Genomic DNA, 15587 nt, shown 5'->3' on the forward strand with positions numbered 1-15587 from the left:
CAAATGAATATTAACATGGAACACAATACTTATTTCAATATGTAAGTCATTTAAAAATTCTTTTATCTATTTTAGGTATGTATGACATTTCTTTTTAAGGTCTGTTGGAATGAAGCAAGTTTCAAGCATTTTTAATGTTTCCTAATCAGTTTCAACAACTTTCTAATTAGTTGCGTGAAAGCGTTTTTAGAATTTCTAACAGTGTTTAAATTGTCACTTTATTTTGAGTTTACTTATCCTAAGGCTATGGTTTTTCCTGTGGTCATGTGTGGATGTGAGAGTTGGACTGTGAAGAAGGCTGAGTGCTGAAGAATTGATGCTTTTGAACTGTGGTGTTGGAGAAGACTCTTGAGAGTCCCTTGGACTGCAAGGAGATCCAACCAGTCCATTCTGAAGGAGACCAACCCTGGGATTTCTTTGGAAGGAATGATGCTGAAGCTGAAGCTCCAGTACTTTGGCCACCTCACGCGAAGAGTTGACTCATTGGAAAAGACTCTGATGCTGGGAGGGATTAGGGGCAGGAGGAGAAGGGGACGAGAGAGGATGAGATGGCTGGATGGCATCACGGACTCAATGGACGTGAGTCTGAGTGAACTCCGGGAGTTGGTGATGGACAGAGAGGCCTGGCGTGCTGCGATTCATGGGGTTAGAAAGAGTCGGACACGACTGAGCGACTGAACTGAACTATCCTAAAGACTGAGGGACTTAAATATTAACGACAGTTTGTAAAGACAAAAGATTGCTTAAATAAAAATGATAGTTATTTTTGAGCTTTCATTTGTTTAACACACTTTTACTTAGGCCCCTGTGTATGCCGAGGACTGGCAGTGCCATTCAGCCCACTCATGGAGCTTTCAGTACAGACCACTAACTTGTACTGTATTGAGAGGATTAATTTCCAGTGGAAACATAAGGCAAATGGATCTGTTTTCTAGAATGAAAGATTAGAATGAAATTAGTTCATTCAAGGCTAATAAACTAGTATGTGTGTAGATAGCACATCATCTTCTGTAAGTGTTAAAATTCTTATTATGACATAAATATGGCTGTTGTTGAGCTATTTAAATACTGTATAGCAAATACCAAGTTTATGTGCGACCTGCTCTTTTCTATGTGTATTCAGGGGTAAAATGCTCTTAAACTTTGATTCATTGGACAAAAAGCAATAGGTAGCTTTGTTTGTGACCAGACTGTTTTTCCCTCTGTGTGTTTTGGATCCTCATTGTTAGAAACAGTGAGGAATGTCATGCACATATTTGCATTTTCTGCTCCAGTGAACTACGTACACATGTATGTCAAGACATGGGGAGATGTAAGTTTAGCCTGTAGTCTTATTTCTCCAGTCTCCATACAACTTTTCTGGCCTATAGCTATTGCCATGTGACTGAAATCTGAATTCAAATTATAATGTATATGCTCATGTATATTCAGATTATAAAGTTTTCTCACTTTATTTCAGGATGCATTATAGCAGGTTTTTCTATGCTCTTCCCTTTGCATTTAACCTAGTATTATAATATATAATTCTAATTATATTCAAGTACATGGTTAGGCAGGAATAGAGCTACTGATTGAAGTAGCCATTTCTTGCTGAGAATTAGGGTTTGTTTCAGGACATGAGGGCAGTTGTTGAAATCTGATAGTGACCCGTAAATTGATTGCTTGTTCTTACTTGTCTAATCGTTCAAGTCTCAGCCAAATAATATACATACTTAAATGATGGTTAATCTTCTCCATTTGTGCTGTTAAAACTTCGAAACACTGTCTAGTCTGGTAAAGAGAACACGGCTTAATATTATAAAGTGAACCACCCTTTCCTGTCATGGGCAGCACTGGAAATGTTGGAATTAAGATGTGAAGCTGTATGTTTTAATTTCTACTTTAATGGTGGTATGCTGAATGTGGTCCACTGGAGAAGGGAATGGCAAGCCACTTCAGTATTCTTGCCTTGAGAACCCCATGAACAGTATGAAAAGGCAAAATGATAGGATACCAAAAGAGGAACTCCCCAGGTGATTAGGTGCCCATTACGCTACTGGAGGTCAGTGGAGAAATAACTCGAGAAAGAAGGAAGGGATGGAGCCAAAGCAAAAACAATACCCAGTTGTGGATGTGACTGGTGATAGAAGCAAAATCCGATGCTGTAAAGAGCAATATTGCATAGGAACCTGGAATGTCAGGTCCATGAATCAAGGGAAATTGGAAGTGGTCAAACAAGAGATGGCAAAGGTGAACGTTGACATTCTAGGAATCAGCGAACTAAAATGGACTGGAATGGGTGAATTTAACTCAGATGACCATTATATCTACTACTGCGGGCAGGAATCCCTCAGAAGAAATGGAGTAGCCATCATGGTCAACAAGAGAGTCCGAAATGCAGTACTTGGATGCAATCTCAAAAACAACAGAATGATCTCTGTTCGTCTCCAAGGCAAACCATTCAATATCACAGTAATCCAAGTCTATGCCCCAACCAGTAACGCTGAAGAAACTGAAGTTAAACGGTTCTATGAAGACCTACAAGACCTTTTAGAACTAACACCCAAAAAGATGTCCTTTTCATTCTAGGGGACTGGAATGCAAAAGTAGGAAGTCAAGAAACACCTGGAGTACCAGGCAAATTTGGCCTTGGAATGCAGAATGAAGCAGGGCAAGGACTAATAGAGTTTTGCCAAGAAAATGCACTGGTCATAGCAAACACCCTCTTCCAACAACACAAGAGAAGACTCTACACATGGACTTCACCAGATGGTCAGCACCGAAATCAGATTGATTATATTCTTTGCAGCCAAAGATGGAGAAGCTCTATACAGTCAACAAAAACAAGACTGTGCTCAGACGGAGCTGACTGGGCTCAGATCATGAACTCCTTATTACCAAATTCAGACTCAAATTGAAGAAAGTAGGGAAAACCGCTAGACCATTCAGGTATGACCTAAATCAAATCCCTTATGATTATACAGTAGATGTGAGAAATAGATTTAAGGGCCTAGATCTGATAGATAGAGTGCCTGATGAAGTATGGAATGAGGTTCGTGACATTGTACAGGAGACAGGGATCAAGACCATCCCCTTGGAAAAGAAATGCAAAAAAGCAAAATGGCTGCCTGGGGAGGCCTTACAAATAACTGCAAAAAGAAGAGAGGCGAAAAGCAAAGGAGGAAAGGAAAGATATAAGCATCTGAATACAGAATTCTAAAGAATAGCAAGAAGAGATAAGAAACTTTCTTCAGCGATCAATTCAAAGAAATAGAGGAAAACAACAGAATGGGAAAGACGAGATCTCTTCAAGAAAATTAGAGATACCAAGGAAACATTTCATGCAAAGATGGGCTCGATAAAGGACAGAAATGATCTGGACCTAACAGAAGCAGAAGATATTAAGGAGAGGTGGCAAGAGTACACGGAAGAACTGTAAAAAAAGATCTGCACGACCCAGATAATCATGATGATGTGATCACTAATCTAGAGCCAGACATCTTGGAATGTGAAGTCAAGTGGGCCTTAGAAAGCATCACTACGAACAAAGCTAGTGGAGGTGATGGAATTCCAGTTGAGCTGTTTCAAATCCTGAAAGATGATGCTGTGAAAGTGCTGCACTCAATATGCCAGCAAATTTGGAAAACTCAGCAGTGGCCACAGGACTGGAAAAGGTCCGTTTTCATTCCAATTTCAAAGAAAGGCAATGCCAAAGAATGCTTAAACTACCACACAATTGCACTCATCTCACGTGCTAGTAAAGTAATGCTCAAAATTCTCCAAGCCAGGCTTCACCAATACGTGAACCGTGAACTCCCTGATGTTCAAGCTGGTTTTAGAAAAGGCAGAGGAACCAGAGGTCAAATTGCCAACATCTGCTGGATCATGGAAAAAGCAAGAGAGTTCCAGAAAAACATCTATTTCTGCTTTATTGACTATGCCAAAGCCTTTGACTGTGTGGATCACAAGAAACTGTGGAAAATTCTTCAAGAGATGGGAATACAGACCACCTGACCTGCCTCTTGAGAAATCTGTATGCAGGTCAGGAAGCAACAGTTAGAACTGGACATGGAACACCAGACTGGTTCCAAATAGGGAAAGGAGTACGTCAAGGCTGTATATTGTCACCCTGCTTATTTAACTTCTATGCAGAGTACATCATGAGAAACGCTGGACTGGAAGAAACACAAGCTGGAATCAAGATTGCCAGGAGAAATATCAATAACCTCAGATATGCAGATGACACCACCCTTATGGCAGAAAGTGAAGAGGAGCTAAAAGCCTCTTGATGAAAGTAAAAGAGGAGAGCGAAAAAGTTGGCTTAAAGCTCAACATTCAGAAAACGAAGATCATGGCATCCGGTCCTATCACTTCATGGGAAATAGATGGGGAAACAGTGTCAGACTTTATTTTTTGAGGTTCCAAAATCACTGCAGATGGTGAGTGCAGCCATGAAATTAAAAGACGCTTGCTCCTTGGAAGAAAAGTTATGACCAACCTAGATAGTATATTCAAAAGCAGAGACATTACTTTGCCAACTAAGGTCCGTCTAGTCAAGGTTCTGGTGTTTCCTGTGGTCGTGTATGGATGTGAGAGTTGGACTGTGAAGAAGGCTGAGTGCCGAAGAGTGATGTGTTTGAACTGTGGTGTTGGAGAAGACTCTTTTGAGAGTCCCTTGGACTGCAAGGAGATCAACCAGTCTATTCTGAAGGAGATCAACCCTGGGATTTCTTTGGAAGGAATGATGCTAAAGCTGAAACTCCAGTACTTTGGCCACGTCATGCAAAGAGTTGCCTCATTGGAAAAGACTGTGATGCTGGGATGGATTGGGGGCAGGAGAAGGGGACGACCGAGGATGAGATGGCTGGATGACATCATGGACTCGATGGATGTTAGTCTGAGTGAACTCCAGGAGATGGTGATGGACAGGGAGGCCTGGCATGCTGCAGTTCATGGGGTTGCAAAGAGTCAGACATGACTGAGCGACTGAACTGAAGTGAACTGATGCTGAAAAAGGACTATAGTGGAGAAGGTTAGCTTTGCATATTTTATAATCAGTTATAAAGTATAACTGCTTAATGATGAACTTTGTCATCTTACGTTTTAGACTAAACATTCACAGCTCTAGACTACTGAAATAGGATTTTTTTTTTTTTTGCAGGATTTTGCTAATATAATGAAAATGCTGAGAAGCTTAATCCAGGATGGCTACACGGCCTTGCTGGAGCAGCGCTGCCGCAGTGCTGCCCAGGCCTTCACAGAGTTGCTCAACGGTTTAGATCCTCAAAAAATAAAGGTAAAATTGCCTCCTGGTGATTTATCAGTGTGGACGCATTTCAGAGGAAGGTAGAGGAGAAGCAAAACCTTGGCTTCGTTGTTTTAGTGCATCTTAGACCATGCTGACATTGGCTGAACCTACTCCAGGTTGTGAGAAGCAGATAATGCTCTGATTCAGCCTCTATGGTTGGCCTAGCTATACAGCCCGGGTTTAAACTCTCATTGCACTATAGTTGGTGTTGGTTAGAGTTCTTGGCCTTTTCTCTTTATCAGAGTACAAAATCGAGGATTTGGATTCACTTTAGTCATGTCTTTTCATCTACAAAGAAATAGTAGGTAAATAGTTTATGTGGGATTGTGAGAGAGCAAATATTGAGTTGGCCATAAAAGTTTGAGTTTTTCATAAGATGGTATGGCAAAACCTGAATGGACTTTATGGCTAACCCAAGAATGTTACTCTTCCCATTTTTATGCAGAAGAACATGATATCAGTTTTTGTATTATGAACCATGTTCAAGTAATTCTGATACAGTGATTCTGTGTTTTAAACACTTCATAGCAATATAATTGCATATCTTTGCAAAATATGTTTTCTAATTCTGTTTGGCCTTGACCCAATAGCAATTAGATTGTTTACACTTCTTTTAGTGTTGTGGTTATCATATCAATATGGTGTAAATTGGGCAGAATTCTGTTCAGATATTTAACAAGAGGATTTTTATTGACAGCAATTGAATCTGGCCATGATTAACTACGTGTTAGTAGTCTACGGACTTGCCATTTCACTCCTTGGAATAGGACAGCCTGAGGTAAGATTTGTAACAGTGATAATAGACTCTTAAAATACACCATTAACTTTAGAAGATATGTTAAAATAGTTTTCCCTTCTGGGCTTGTTTCCTTCTGTGTACTTTTTTTCTCTTCCAGTTTTACTGAGATAATTGACATACAGCTTTGTATAATTTTAAGGTGTAGAGCATAATGATCTGACTGATTAAATCCTGAAATGATTAGCACAGTAAGTTCAGAGAATGCTGTCTGTGTACTTTCTTGATAGTTTTTTCTATACTTGATCTTGGCCAAAAGGCTGAGAAGCGATGATAATTTTTTCTGAAATGCCTAAATTTAATTTAGTTTGTGGGGTTTTTTTTTTCTTTTACGAAAATTTAGTTTGTATTTCCATTAGAAAAAAGTTATGCCAGGTCACCAGTGGGAATCTACTTTTTATTAATATAAAAAGTAAAAGACCTGATGGGTCATGATAGATTTTGGAAATACATCGAGGGAAAAAGGCAAGTTGGAAATGTAGTAAACAATGTGATACCACTTATGTACAATTTGGAATATTTACAGAGCAGAAGTATATATTGTTTATGGCTATCTGCATCTTGTAAAAGAAAAAAATATGAACTAGCCTTATATATCAAGTTTAAGGTAATGGTTGCATTTGGTGATAGAAGAAAGGAGTTGGACTCGGGAGGTTAAAAAAGGAGAGTTCAGGTTTGTGTTATACTGTTTTATTTTTTAAAAACATACTTAAAATGCTAATATTAATAGCTCTTAGTTCTGGATAGCAAGTACCTTGGGTATTTTATTATTTCCTAGAGTTCAGGCTTCCCATAACCACATGCATTCAGGGTATGGATGTGAGCACACTTGGTGTCCATTACTCAGCGTCCTTCAGTGTGCCCCTGGAAAGCTTACTTACCTGCACTGCCCAGCATTATACTCTGCTTTCCATGGTGTTGGATTTTTGAAAAAAAGTAGAAATGGTTCTAGAATTAACCTCAGGTAGAAATTACCCTGTGTACCAACTTAGGCTCCAAGCTTCCTAGGCTAGATGAGGCTTCCTCGGCTAACAGCTACCTAATGAGGTTTGCTGCCTGAGTGGCCCACAGAGCCTGCAGGGCGTTTTTCCCATGACGGGCTGCTTTTCTTGTCCTGATGTGGCAGATGCATGTCTTCCATTAGGGACTCTCTGACTCTGTTTTCTGGTAGATTTTTGAAGCCAGGGCGACATGTTCTCAACAGAGTAATAATAAATATCATATTTTGCTTCATCAGAATTGAAGAAATAGTTTATTACATTTTTAATTTACTTTGATTTAATTTTGATTAAAAAAAACCAGGGTGATAGAACTTAAAAGAATGATAGACATTTAAAAGAATTTCATCAATCAGATTATCTCCAGAAGGAATGGATATATTTACTCCAGAAAAGCCCTTGCTTTAGAATGCCTCCTTTAGAACTGGCTTCAGAGCTTCTTATTAACTCCATTCTGTAGTGACATTTCCTTTATCACCCACAATGGAGTGACGGCCAGTATTACTTTGAGCTAAATATCTTTTGGATTTTTTTCCAAAACAAAATTCATTCAAAGCCCAGAGGCTTCCACTGTTGAGAATTGTCAAAAGAATGTATTTTAAGTTCTAAATTTTTACTAAATAGCTGTTTTTAAGACATAGCATTTGTCTTATGTCACAAAACATTGTGGCAACATTATTGGAATTCCTGTGACTCTAAGGGAGCAGTGCTTACTAGGATACATGTTACAGTGCATTTGCATCCAAATCAGTCTTTTTGCCGTGAGCTTATTTCTTTTTTAGCCAGCACACACTGGGTCTTGTGTGTGTGTTAGTAAATGCTCATTTGGTGCATTGCCTGTGTTCAGTGCCAACTTCTCATTCCAGAGCTGGATCATTTTGGTTCTGTGTCTGAGTATCCATATGGTCATATTTTATGTAATTACTAAGAAAATGAAATGCAGAAGGTGTAATTTTTCCATAGAAATTTTTGGGTATACAGTTGTTTTTAATATTATGCAAAAAGAATCAACCTTCAGGTAAAATCTGTTCCCAGCCTTTTTTTCTCTGTAAGTGATCACTGTTCTCATTGCTGCCAAAGGAGTTATCTGAAGCTGAAAACCTATTTAAGAGGATGATTGAACACTACCCCAATGAGGGACTTGATTGCTTGGCCTACTGTGGAATTGGAAAAGTATATTTGAAAAAAAACAGGTTAGTGGAAACTACACTACATTATGCTCTAGGCTGGTAACTCATTTGAAGTCTCATGGGATGATGGCCCCTGTTCTGGAGTGATTTTGACATCTTTTCCTACATACTGTGATAATTGTGTTCACTTTGAGGACTGGCATTTCAATATTAATTATTAAAGTCAGCAATTCAGTTACCAGTGCTTTCTAATTTTGAATCTAATAAGAAACTCATTAATAATGTGGCACAAGAAGTTTTATATTGTATGTTTTGGTATATGTCATTTATAAATTGTGACTGAATTGATATAAATTAATGGTTTACATTACCCCTTCATGGATCACAGCCTTGTGGTGAAGGGGCTTGTTTACTCAGTGAAGCTATGAGCCATGCTGTGCAGGGTCACCCAAGGACGGATCGTAGTAAAGAGTTCTGACAAAATGTGGTCCACTGGAGGAGGGAATGGCAAACCATTCCAGTATTCTTCTCCTACACTGATTACATAATCTTTGACTGTGTGAATCACAACAAACTGTGGGAAATTCTTTAAAGATGGAAATACCACATCACCTTACCTGTCTCCTGAGAAACCTATGTGCAGGTCAATAAACAACAGTTAGAACCTTACATGGAACAACTGACTGGTTCAAAATCGGGAAAGGAGCATAACAAGGCTGTATTTTGTCACCCTATTTATATAACTTACATGCAGAGTCAGTTCAGTTTAGTCCCTCAGTTGTGTCCAACTCTTTGCGACCCCATGGACTGCAGCATGCCAGGCCTCCCTGTCCATCACCAACTACTGGAGCTTGCTCAAACTCAAATCCATCGAGTTGGTGATGCCATCCAGCCATCTCATCCTCTGTCGTCCCCTTCTCCTCCTGCCTTCAATCTACATACAGAGTACATCATGCGAAATGCCAGGCTGGATAAATCACAAGCTGGAATCAAGACTGCTGGGAGAAATATCACCAATCTCAGATATGCAGATGATACCACTCTTAATGGCAGAAAATGAAGAGGAACTAAAGAGCCTCTTAATGAGGGTGAAAGAGGAGAGTAAGAAAGCTGGCTTAAAGCTCAGCTGTCCAAAAAAAAAACTAAGGAAGGTCGTGGCATCCAGTCCCGTCACTTCATGGCAAATAGAAGGGGAAAAGTGAAAGCAGTGACAGATTTTATTTTCTTAGGCTCCAAAATCACTGCAGACGGTGACTGCAACCATGAAATTAAAAGATGCTTGCTCCTTGAAAGGAGACCTGTGACAACCTAGACAGTGTATTAAAAAGCAAAGACACTTTGCTGGCAAAGGTCCGTATGGTCGAAGCTATGATTTTTCCAGTAGTCATGTTTGGATCCAAGAGTAAAGAAGGCTGAGTGCCAAAGAATTGATACTTTTGAATTGTTCTGGAGAAGTCCTTAAGAGTCCCTTGGATGGTGAGGAGATCAAACCAGTCAATCCGAAAGGAAAATCAACCCTGAATATTCATTGGAAGGACTGATACTGAAACTGAAGCCCCAGTACTTTGGCCACCTGATGTGAAGAGTGGACTAAATGGAAAAAACCCTGATACTGGGAAAGATTGAGGGCTGGAGGAGAAGCAGGTACCAGGATGAGGTGGTTGGATGGCATCACTTACTATATGAACATGAATTTGAGCAAACTCCGGGAGACAGTGAAGGACCAGGAAGTCTGGCTTGCTGCAGTCACCTATTCTCCCCTCAAAACTTTTATGAGGATGGTTTTAATATGAAGTATATATCTGTTGAAAGATATCATGAGTTAGAAGAAAGAAAAAAAAAAACTCTCTTCTGAACTTGTAGATGAAGTCCTTACTCAAACATTTAATATATATCTGTTCCGTGTTTCATGTCTTACCTCCCCAAATGTCTATGAGCATTAGGGGACAGGATTATGACTTGAGCTTTCTAAAAAACAAAAACAACTTGCTGTTCCTGCCACTTAAACCCAGTATAGTGGTAGGTATGTTAGATTACTTTTATAAAGAAATAATTAACTTATTGAATATTATTCATAACTTTTAATTATCCTTAAATTTTCATCTTAACTGTTTAGAGGAAATGTTATCAGACCATTGGGACTCTGGAGAACTCAACCTCAGAGGCTGTCTAGAACTTTCTTTAAAGGTCTTTAAAGATTAAAGAAATTTCTTTTACTTCCTAAAGCTACTGTCTGACCATCTCATCTCTGTTAAGAATCAGAGGTAGTGAGGATTTTGCAATCATCTCCATGGTAATAACAAATGCAGTTAATTTGAAAGTTTAGTGTAAGTTGTTTAGGACACACCTGTTTAATGCAGTGACCACATGCACGTATTCACTAGATCTAGGAAAATAACATAAATGTGTAACATCATGGAGGTTATGATAAGTGAAGAAGTGTTTTACCATTTTGAAAGTCATTTAAAATTTTTTAAAAATTTATTGAAGTATAGTTGATTTACAGTGTTGTGGAAAGGCTTTTAAATTTTAATTTCAAAATAATACAGTTTGGCGTCCAGTGACCAGTAAGCTAGCTGGTTTTTTGCGGTTGTAATGTGTAGTCTCTGGTTTAAAATCTTGCTGTTTATAACCATCTTACGGTGGATGGTGGTCTAGCTTTTCTGCAGGTGAAGTCACCTACGCAAAGGTAAAAATGACTTCTTCAATTGGGAGGTGGTTTCAAGATTGAAGAACAGGAGGAAACCTTTTGCTTTTATAGTCTAACAAGAAGAAGAGAGACTGGGAGAACCTGATAATTCATTATTCTAGTATTCGTTGGTTGAATGAACTTTGGGAATCTATTGGTATTTTTTTAAACTGTAAATTGGCACTAAAACATATCATATTTATGGTAAAACAGTTTACATACACATTTGTTGTGTTAAAATAATCAACTGCTTTATAGCTGAAGAAAGATGTCCAGAATACACGAGCTCTTTAACAGTTTTACAGCAGAGGGATTTTATTATAGCCATTTTAAATGAATCAAGTTAAAAAAAATTTCCCTGTTTATGATTAATTAGTTGAAGTGGACCTATGGTGTTGTACTACAAGGACCTCCTTTAATTAGATTAGTAAATTAAATAAAAATGGAACAACCAAATTTGTTCAGTTTTCTGTTTTAATTGTGGAAAACTTTAAAAAATAAATTACAGCTGTAAATGAACTAGTGTGCACCTACCATAGTAAAGCCAGTGTCCTGGTAGACTGGTGTTTAATTTATATTACTTTAGTAGCAAAGAGTGATAATGTCTTGGTTTTTGAAGAAAATATGGGTTACTGTGAATATTTCTGTGCAGTGATTTGTCAAATGTACTCTTCCTGGTAAGCTTGAAATGTCTGTGCCTTATGGGGAGTGGAAATTCATGTCACATCTTTAATACCTTCTTCATAATTCTGACTTTAGATTTTTAGAAGCTCTTAATCATTTTGAGAAAGCAAGAACCTTGATCTGTCGTCTTCCTGGAGTGTTAACTTGGCCCACGAGTAATGTGATTATTGAGGAGACTCAGCCAGGGAAGATAAAGGTAATTATTTCTGTAGAACTTCTTACTAACCATAAAAGCTCATCTGCACTCCTGCGCTCTTGACTCAGGTATAAGATGACAGAGAGGTAGTAACACTCTGTCCTCAGCTCCTTCATTTCCCCTTTAAAAACTGGTGGAATCACCAACATTTATTGAGTATTTCCTATTTGCCAATCATACACCTTCCATTTATCATTACCTGTACCTCTTCTAGCAACCCTATGTGATGAGCACTGTGATTATTCCCATTTGACAGATGAGGAAGATTATGTTTAGACAGATTCATTGATGAGTTCAAGATTAACCAGCTTGGAAATGGTGGAGCTGACTTGACTCCAGGCATTCTGGCTAGAGTGCACTATTGTGTGCTGGCTGTACATGGAGGAAGATTTCACATTATTGTTTCCTTATACTTTCTATAGTTATTGATATTGTATTTGAAGACCTAAAAAGTATAAATTGGTCTCATGTCCAGAATCATGGGGTGCTTTGCCAGTTCTAGAAAGACTAAATCATGTAACTTGACTGGGATAGGCCTTTACTTGTGGTGAGCTCTGGTGTATACTCAGAACTTGCTTTGAACTAAAGCTTTTATAAGCATAGGAATCAACTCTTACTCTAATTAAAAGTAGCCAAAAGATCTGCGTAGGAGTATCTGCCAACAGCTTGTATAAATAGATAATAAACGTGCAAAGTGTTTTCAACAATTAGCCATCAGAGAAATGCAAATAAAAACAGGGTACCACTTCACACCCATCAGGGTGGCTATAATCAAAAAGACAGTACAAGTGTTGTACAAGGATGTGGAGAAATCAGAACCCCCATACATTGCTATAAAATTTAAAATGGTGGTGCTGCTTTGGAAAACAGTCTGGCAGTTCTTCATTGGTTAAAGATAGAGTTACCAAATAACTGAACAATTTCAGTTCTAAATATACTCAGAGACAGGAACACATAAGTTCTCCCAAAAACTTACACATGAATGTTCATAGTAGCATTATTCAAAATAGTCAAAAAGTAGAAAGAACTCAAAGGCCATTAGTTGATGAATGGCTAAATAAAATGTGGTGTATCCATATAACACATTTGGCCATAAAAAGGAGTGAAGTAATGATACATACTACAACATAGATGAACTTTGAAAACGTTACGCTGAGTGAAAGCAGCCAGGTACGAAGTGCCAGATACTGTGTGATTCTGTTTAGCTGGAATCTCCACAGTAGGACTTTTTCCTCTGGGGGCTACACCATGTAGCATCTGGAATCTTAGTTGCCCAACCAGGGATCGACCCTGTGCCCCCTGCAATGGAAGCACGCAGAGTGTTAACCACTGGCCATCCAGTGAAGTGCTCACAATAGGAAAATCTATATATGAAGGCAGATAGTATATTAGTGGCTGTCAGGGGATAGGGGACTGAGGAAAGATGAGGGATTACTCATGGCTGTGGGATTTCTTGTTGGGTGGTGAAAGTGTTTTAAATTTAGGCTATGGTGATGGTTACATGACTCTGAATATACCAACAAACCACTGAACTATACACTTTAAGTGCATGAATTGTATGGTGCATGAATTATATATGAACAAAACTGTTATAAAAAATAAAACAGAGGGACTGTTGGATTTTCCTCTCTTTATTCTGGACTGGGATGGAGGCATTGGAACTATTGATATCAATGAACCATCCTGGGAAGCCTGGTATGAGTCTTGGGGGCTTTGGTGGCAGCGGTGTAATTCTTCAGAGGATGGGCAAGCACAGGTGCAAGGATTTGGGGAGGAGGATGAATGTCAGTGAGGGGTGGGAGGATGTCCCAGGTAAAGTGACTCTGGGCAGAACAGTGGAGTCTTAAGGGTAATTCTACCTCATTAGGCACCTGTGAATGCTTAAAAGAGGTTTTTAAGAGGTATGTGTTGTAAAATGAGGTTTGAGGATTACAACAAAGGATAAGGTTTTGATTCAGTCTGAAATTCTGAAAATTTTTTGTTCAGTCCTTTTCTTCCATTCCTTTCTCAGCATGTCTCTGTATTAGCCTCTCTCCAGGAGGAAAAACTTTATAAGTTGTATGTAGTTTCTTGGCTGAAAGGCATTTGGTCCTTACTGTGCTGAAAATATTTTGCTGGCGAGAGATTATTGAAAGAATTTGATTGATGAATTAGTGTTGTCATATTATTTTTGTTAACTTTTGTTGTAGATGCTGTTAGAAAAATTCGTTGAAGAATGCAGGTTCCCTCCAGTGCCGGATGCCACTTGTTGCTATCAGAAGTGCCATGGATATTCCAAAATTCAGATATATATAACCGATCCAGACTTCAAGGTACAGAATGAGGGTATACCGGGACATGAACTTGCTGAATTGTGCCTGAAAATGGTTTTAGAACAAATTCTTTAATTGGAGCCACCCAAGTTCTCTGCCTTGCTAGCAGCTTTGCGTCCTCTTGTCTGCCTCCTCCCCTGACTTCAGTCTGCAGCACCTCACATGGGGGCCCAGAGTCCTTGAAATAAACACTGAGGGCAGTGGTGGTGACCTGAGAAGGCAGGCTAACTAATTCCATTTCCGCCTTCTAGCCACTGTTCCATGTAACTGCCTGCTCCTTAGGAGCCCAGGAAACACAGTGAGGTAGTTATCCTGATTTGCTGCAGTTCTAATTTCTTACATAATTTGAGTCCAAGAATCTGAAGAATTGAAATCCAAGAATCATTCTGATCACTGAATAACTCCTGGAGACCTAAATCTGAGACTGAGTGTGGCAGTTAATTAAGTGAATAGAACGCTGCACCTTAGTTTATTCAAGAAGATAGAAGCTGCCTGCTGTCCCTCGTTAGTAGTTCAGATGAAATAAAGTTTATAAAGTATTTGATATTTTGTAAACCACTCCAGTATCCTCTCCTGGAACACCCCCATGGACAGAGGAGCCTGGTGGGCTGCAGTCCATGGGGTCACAAAGAGTTGGGCACAACTGAGTGACTAACACTTTCACTTCCAAAGGAATACGCAACTGTAAATTGTGGAAATGAATGTCAATCAAGCTCAGTGTTTTCAGCCCTAGGCAATCTGGGGTATGGAAGTACTATACTCCCCTAAGAGGAAATGTGACATCTAGTTATGTCTGCCAGGTGAATGCGGGTCTCTGTCTTATTATGTGTTGTGGGTGTGAAAGAGAGAGTGCATGTAGACATTTTTAAGATGTGAATTAAAAATTATTTTAAAACCCCAGGGTTTTATACGAATCAGCTGTTGCCAGTATTGTAAAATAGAATTTCACATGAACTGCTGGAAGAAGTTAAAAACAACAACCTTCAATGATAAAATTGACAAGGTAAGACAAGATTTTCTGGATTTGTTAATATGCTTATTGGGTATTTATTTTTCTTCCCCAAGAATCTTCAAGAAAAGTCTTAAGTGAATATGAATTTCTCTCTGTGTGAGACATAACTAGAAGGTATTAAAGTTTTAATGATAAAGTAGAAAGTTTTTGTTTTTCATTTGTACAAGTGTAAAGGCAGTAACCATAGAGGCTTTTAATAAATTGTTGAACCCTCCCCTTTTATGTTGGGAATGTATGATCAAAAATAAATGATTTAATGTTATGATGTAGAATTGGGGCCTCAAATTTTTTATTTTCTAAAAACATTTGAGATAATTTGTACTAAGAAATCAACTTAAATTTTGTGCTGCCATATTTGGTTGGGGTTTCTCTTAATTAGCGAGATAATTATGTTAATTACCATTAGCCAGATACACTTTGAGAGCAGTCATAGTTTAATAATCTTCATTCATAGACTTTGTTTCTGATCCATATAAACTATGG

General features: G+C 38.6%; 1 protein-coding gene across 10 annotated transcripts in view; it reads left to right on the plus strand.

The window, feature by feature from the left end:
* The window catches only part of TTC3 (tetratricopeptide repeat domain 3), a 125438-nt gene that overhangs the window by 55366 nt on the left and 54485 nt on the right, over positions 1-15587 (plus strand). For all 10 annotated transcript variants that reach the window (XM_027961621.3, XM_042238430.2, XM_027961634.3 and 7 more), the window contains 6 exons: positions 5141-5275; positions 5985-6065; positions 8162-8274; positions 11660-11780; positions 13970-14092; positions 14994-15095. In XM_027961621.3, the coding sequence (XP_027817422.2) occupies positions 5141-5275; positions 5985-6065; positions 8162-8274; positions 11660-11780; positions 13970-14092; positions 14994-15095 (675 nt within the window). The remainder of the gene's footprint in view (positions 1-5140; positions 5276-5984; positions 6066-8161; positions 8275-11659; positions 11781-13969; positions 14093-14993; positions 15096-15587) is intronic.

Source organism: Ovis aries, chromosome 1 (genome assembly GCF_016772045.2).
Source record: "Ovis aries strain OAR_USU_Benz2616 breed Rambouillet chromosome 1, ARS-UI_Ramb_v3.0, whole genome shotgun sequence".
NCBI lineage: Eukaryota > Metazoa > Chordata > Mammalia > Artiodactyla > Bovidae > Ovis > Ovis aries.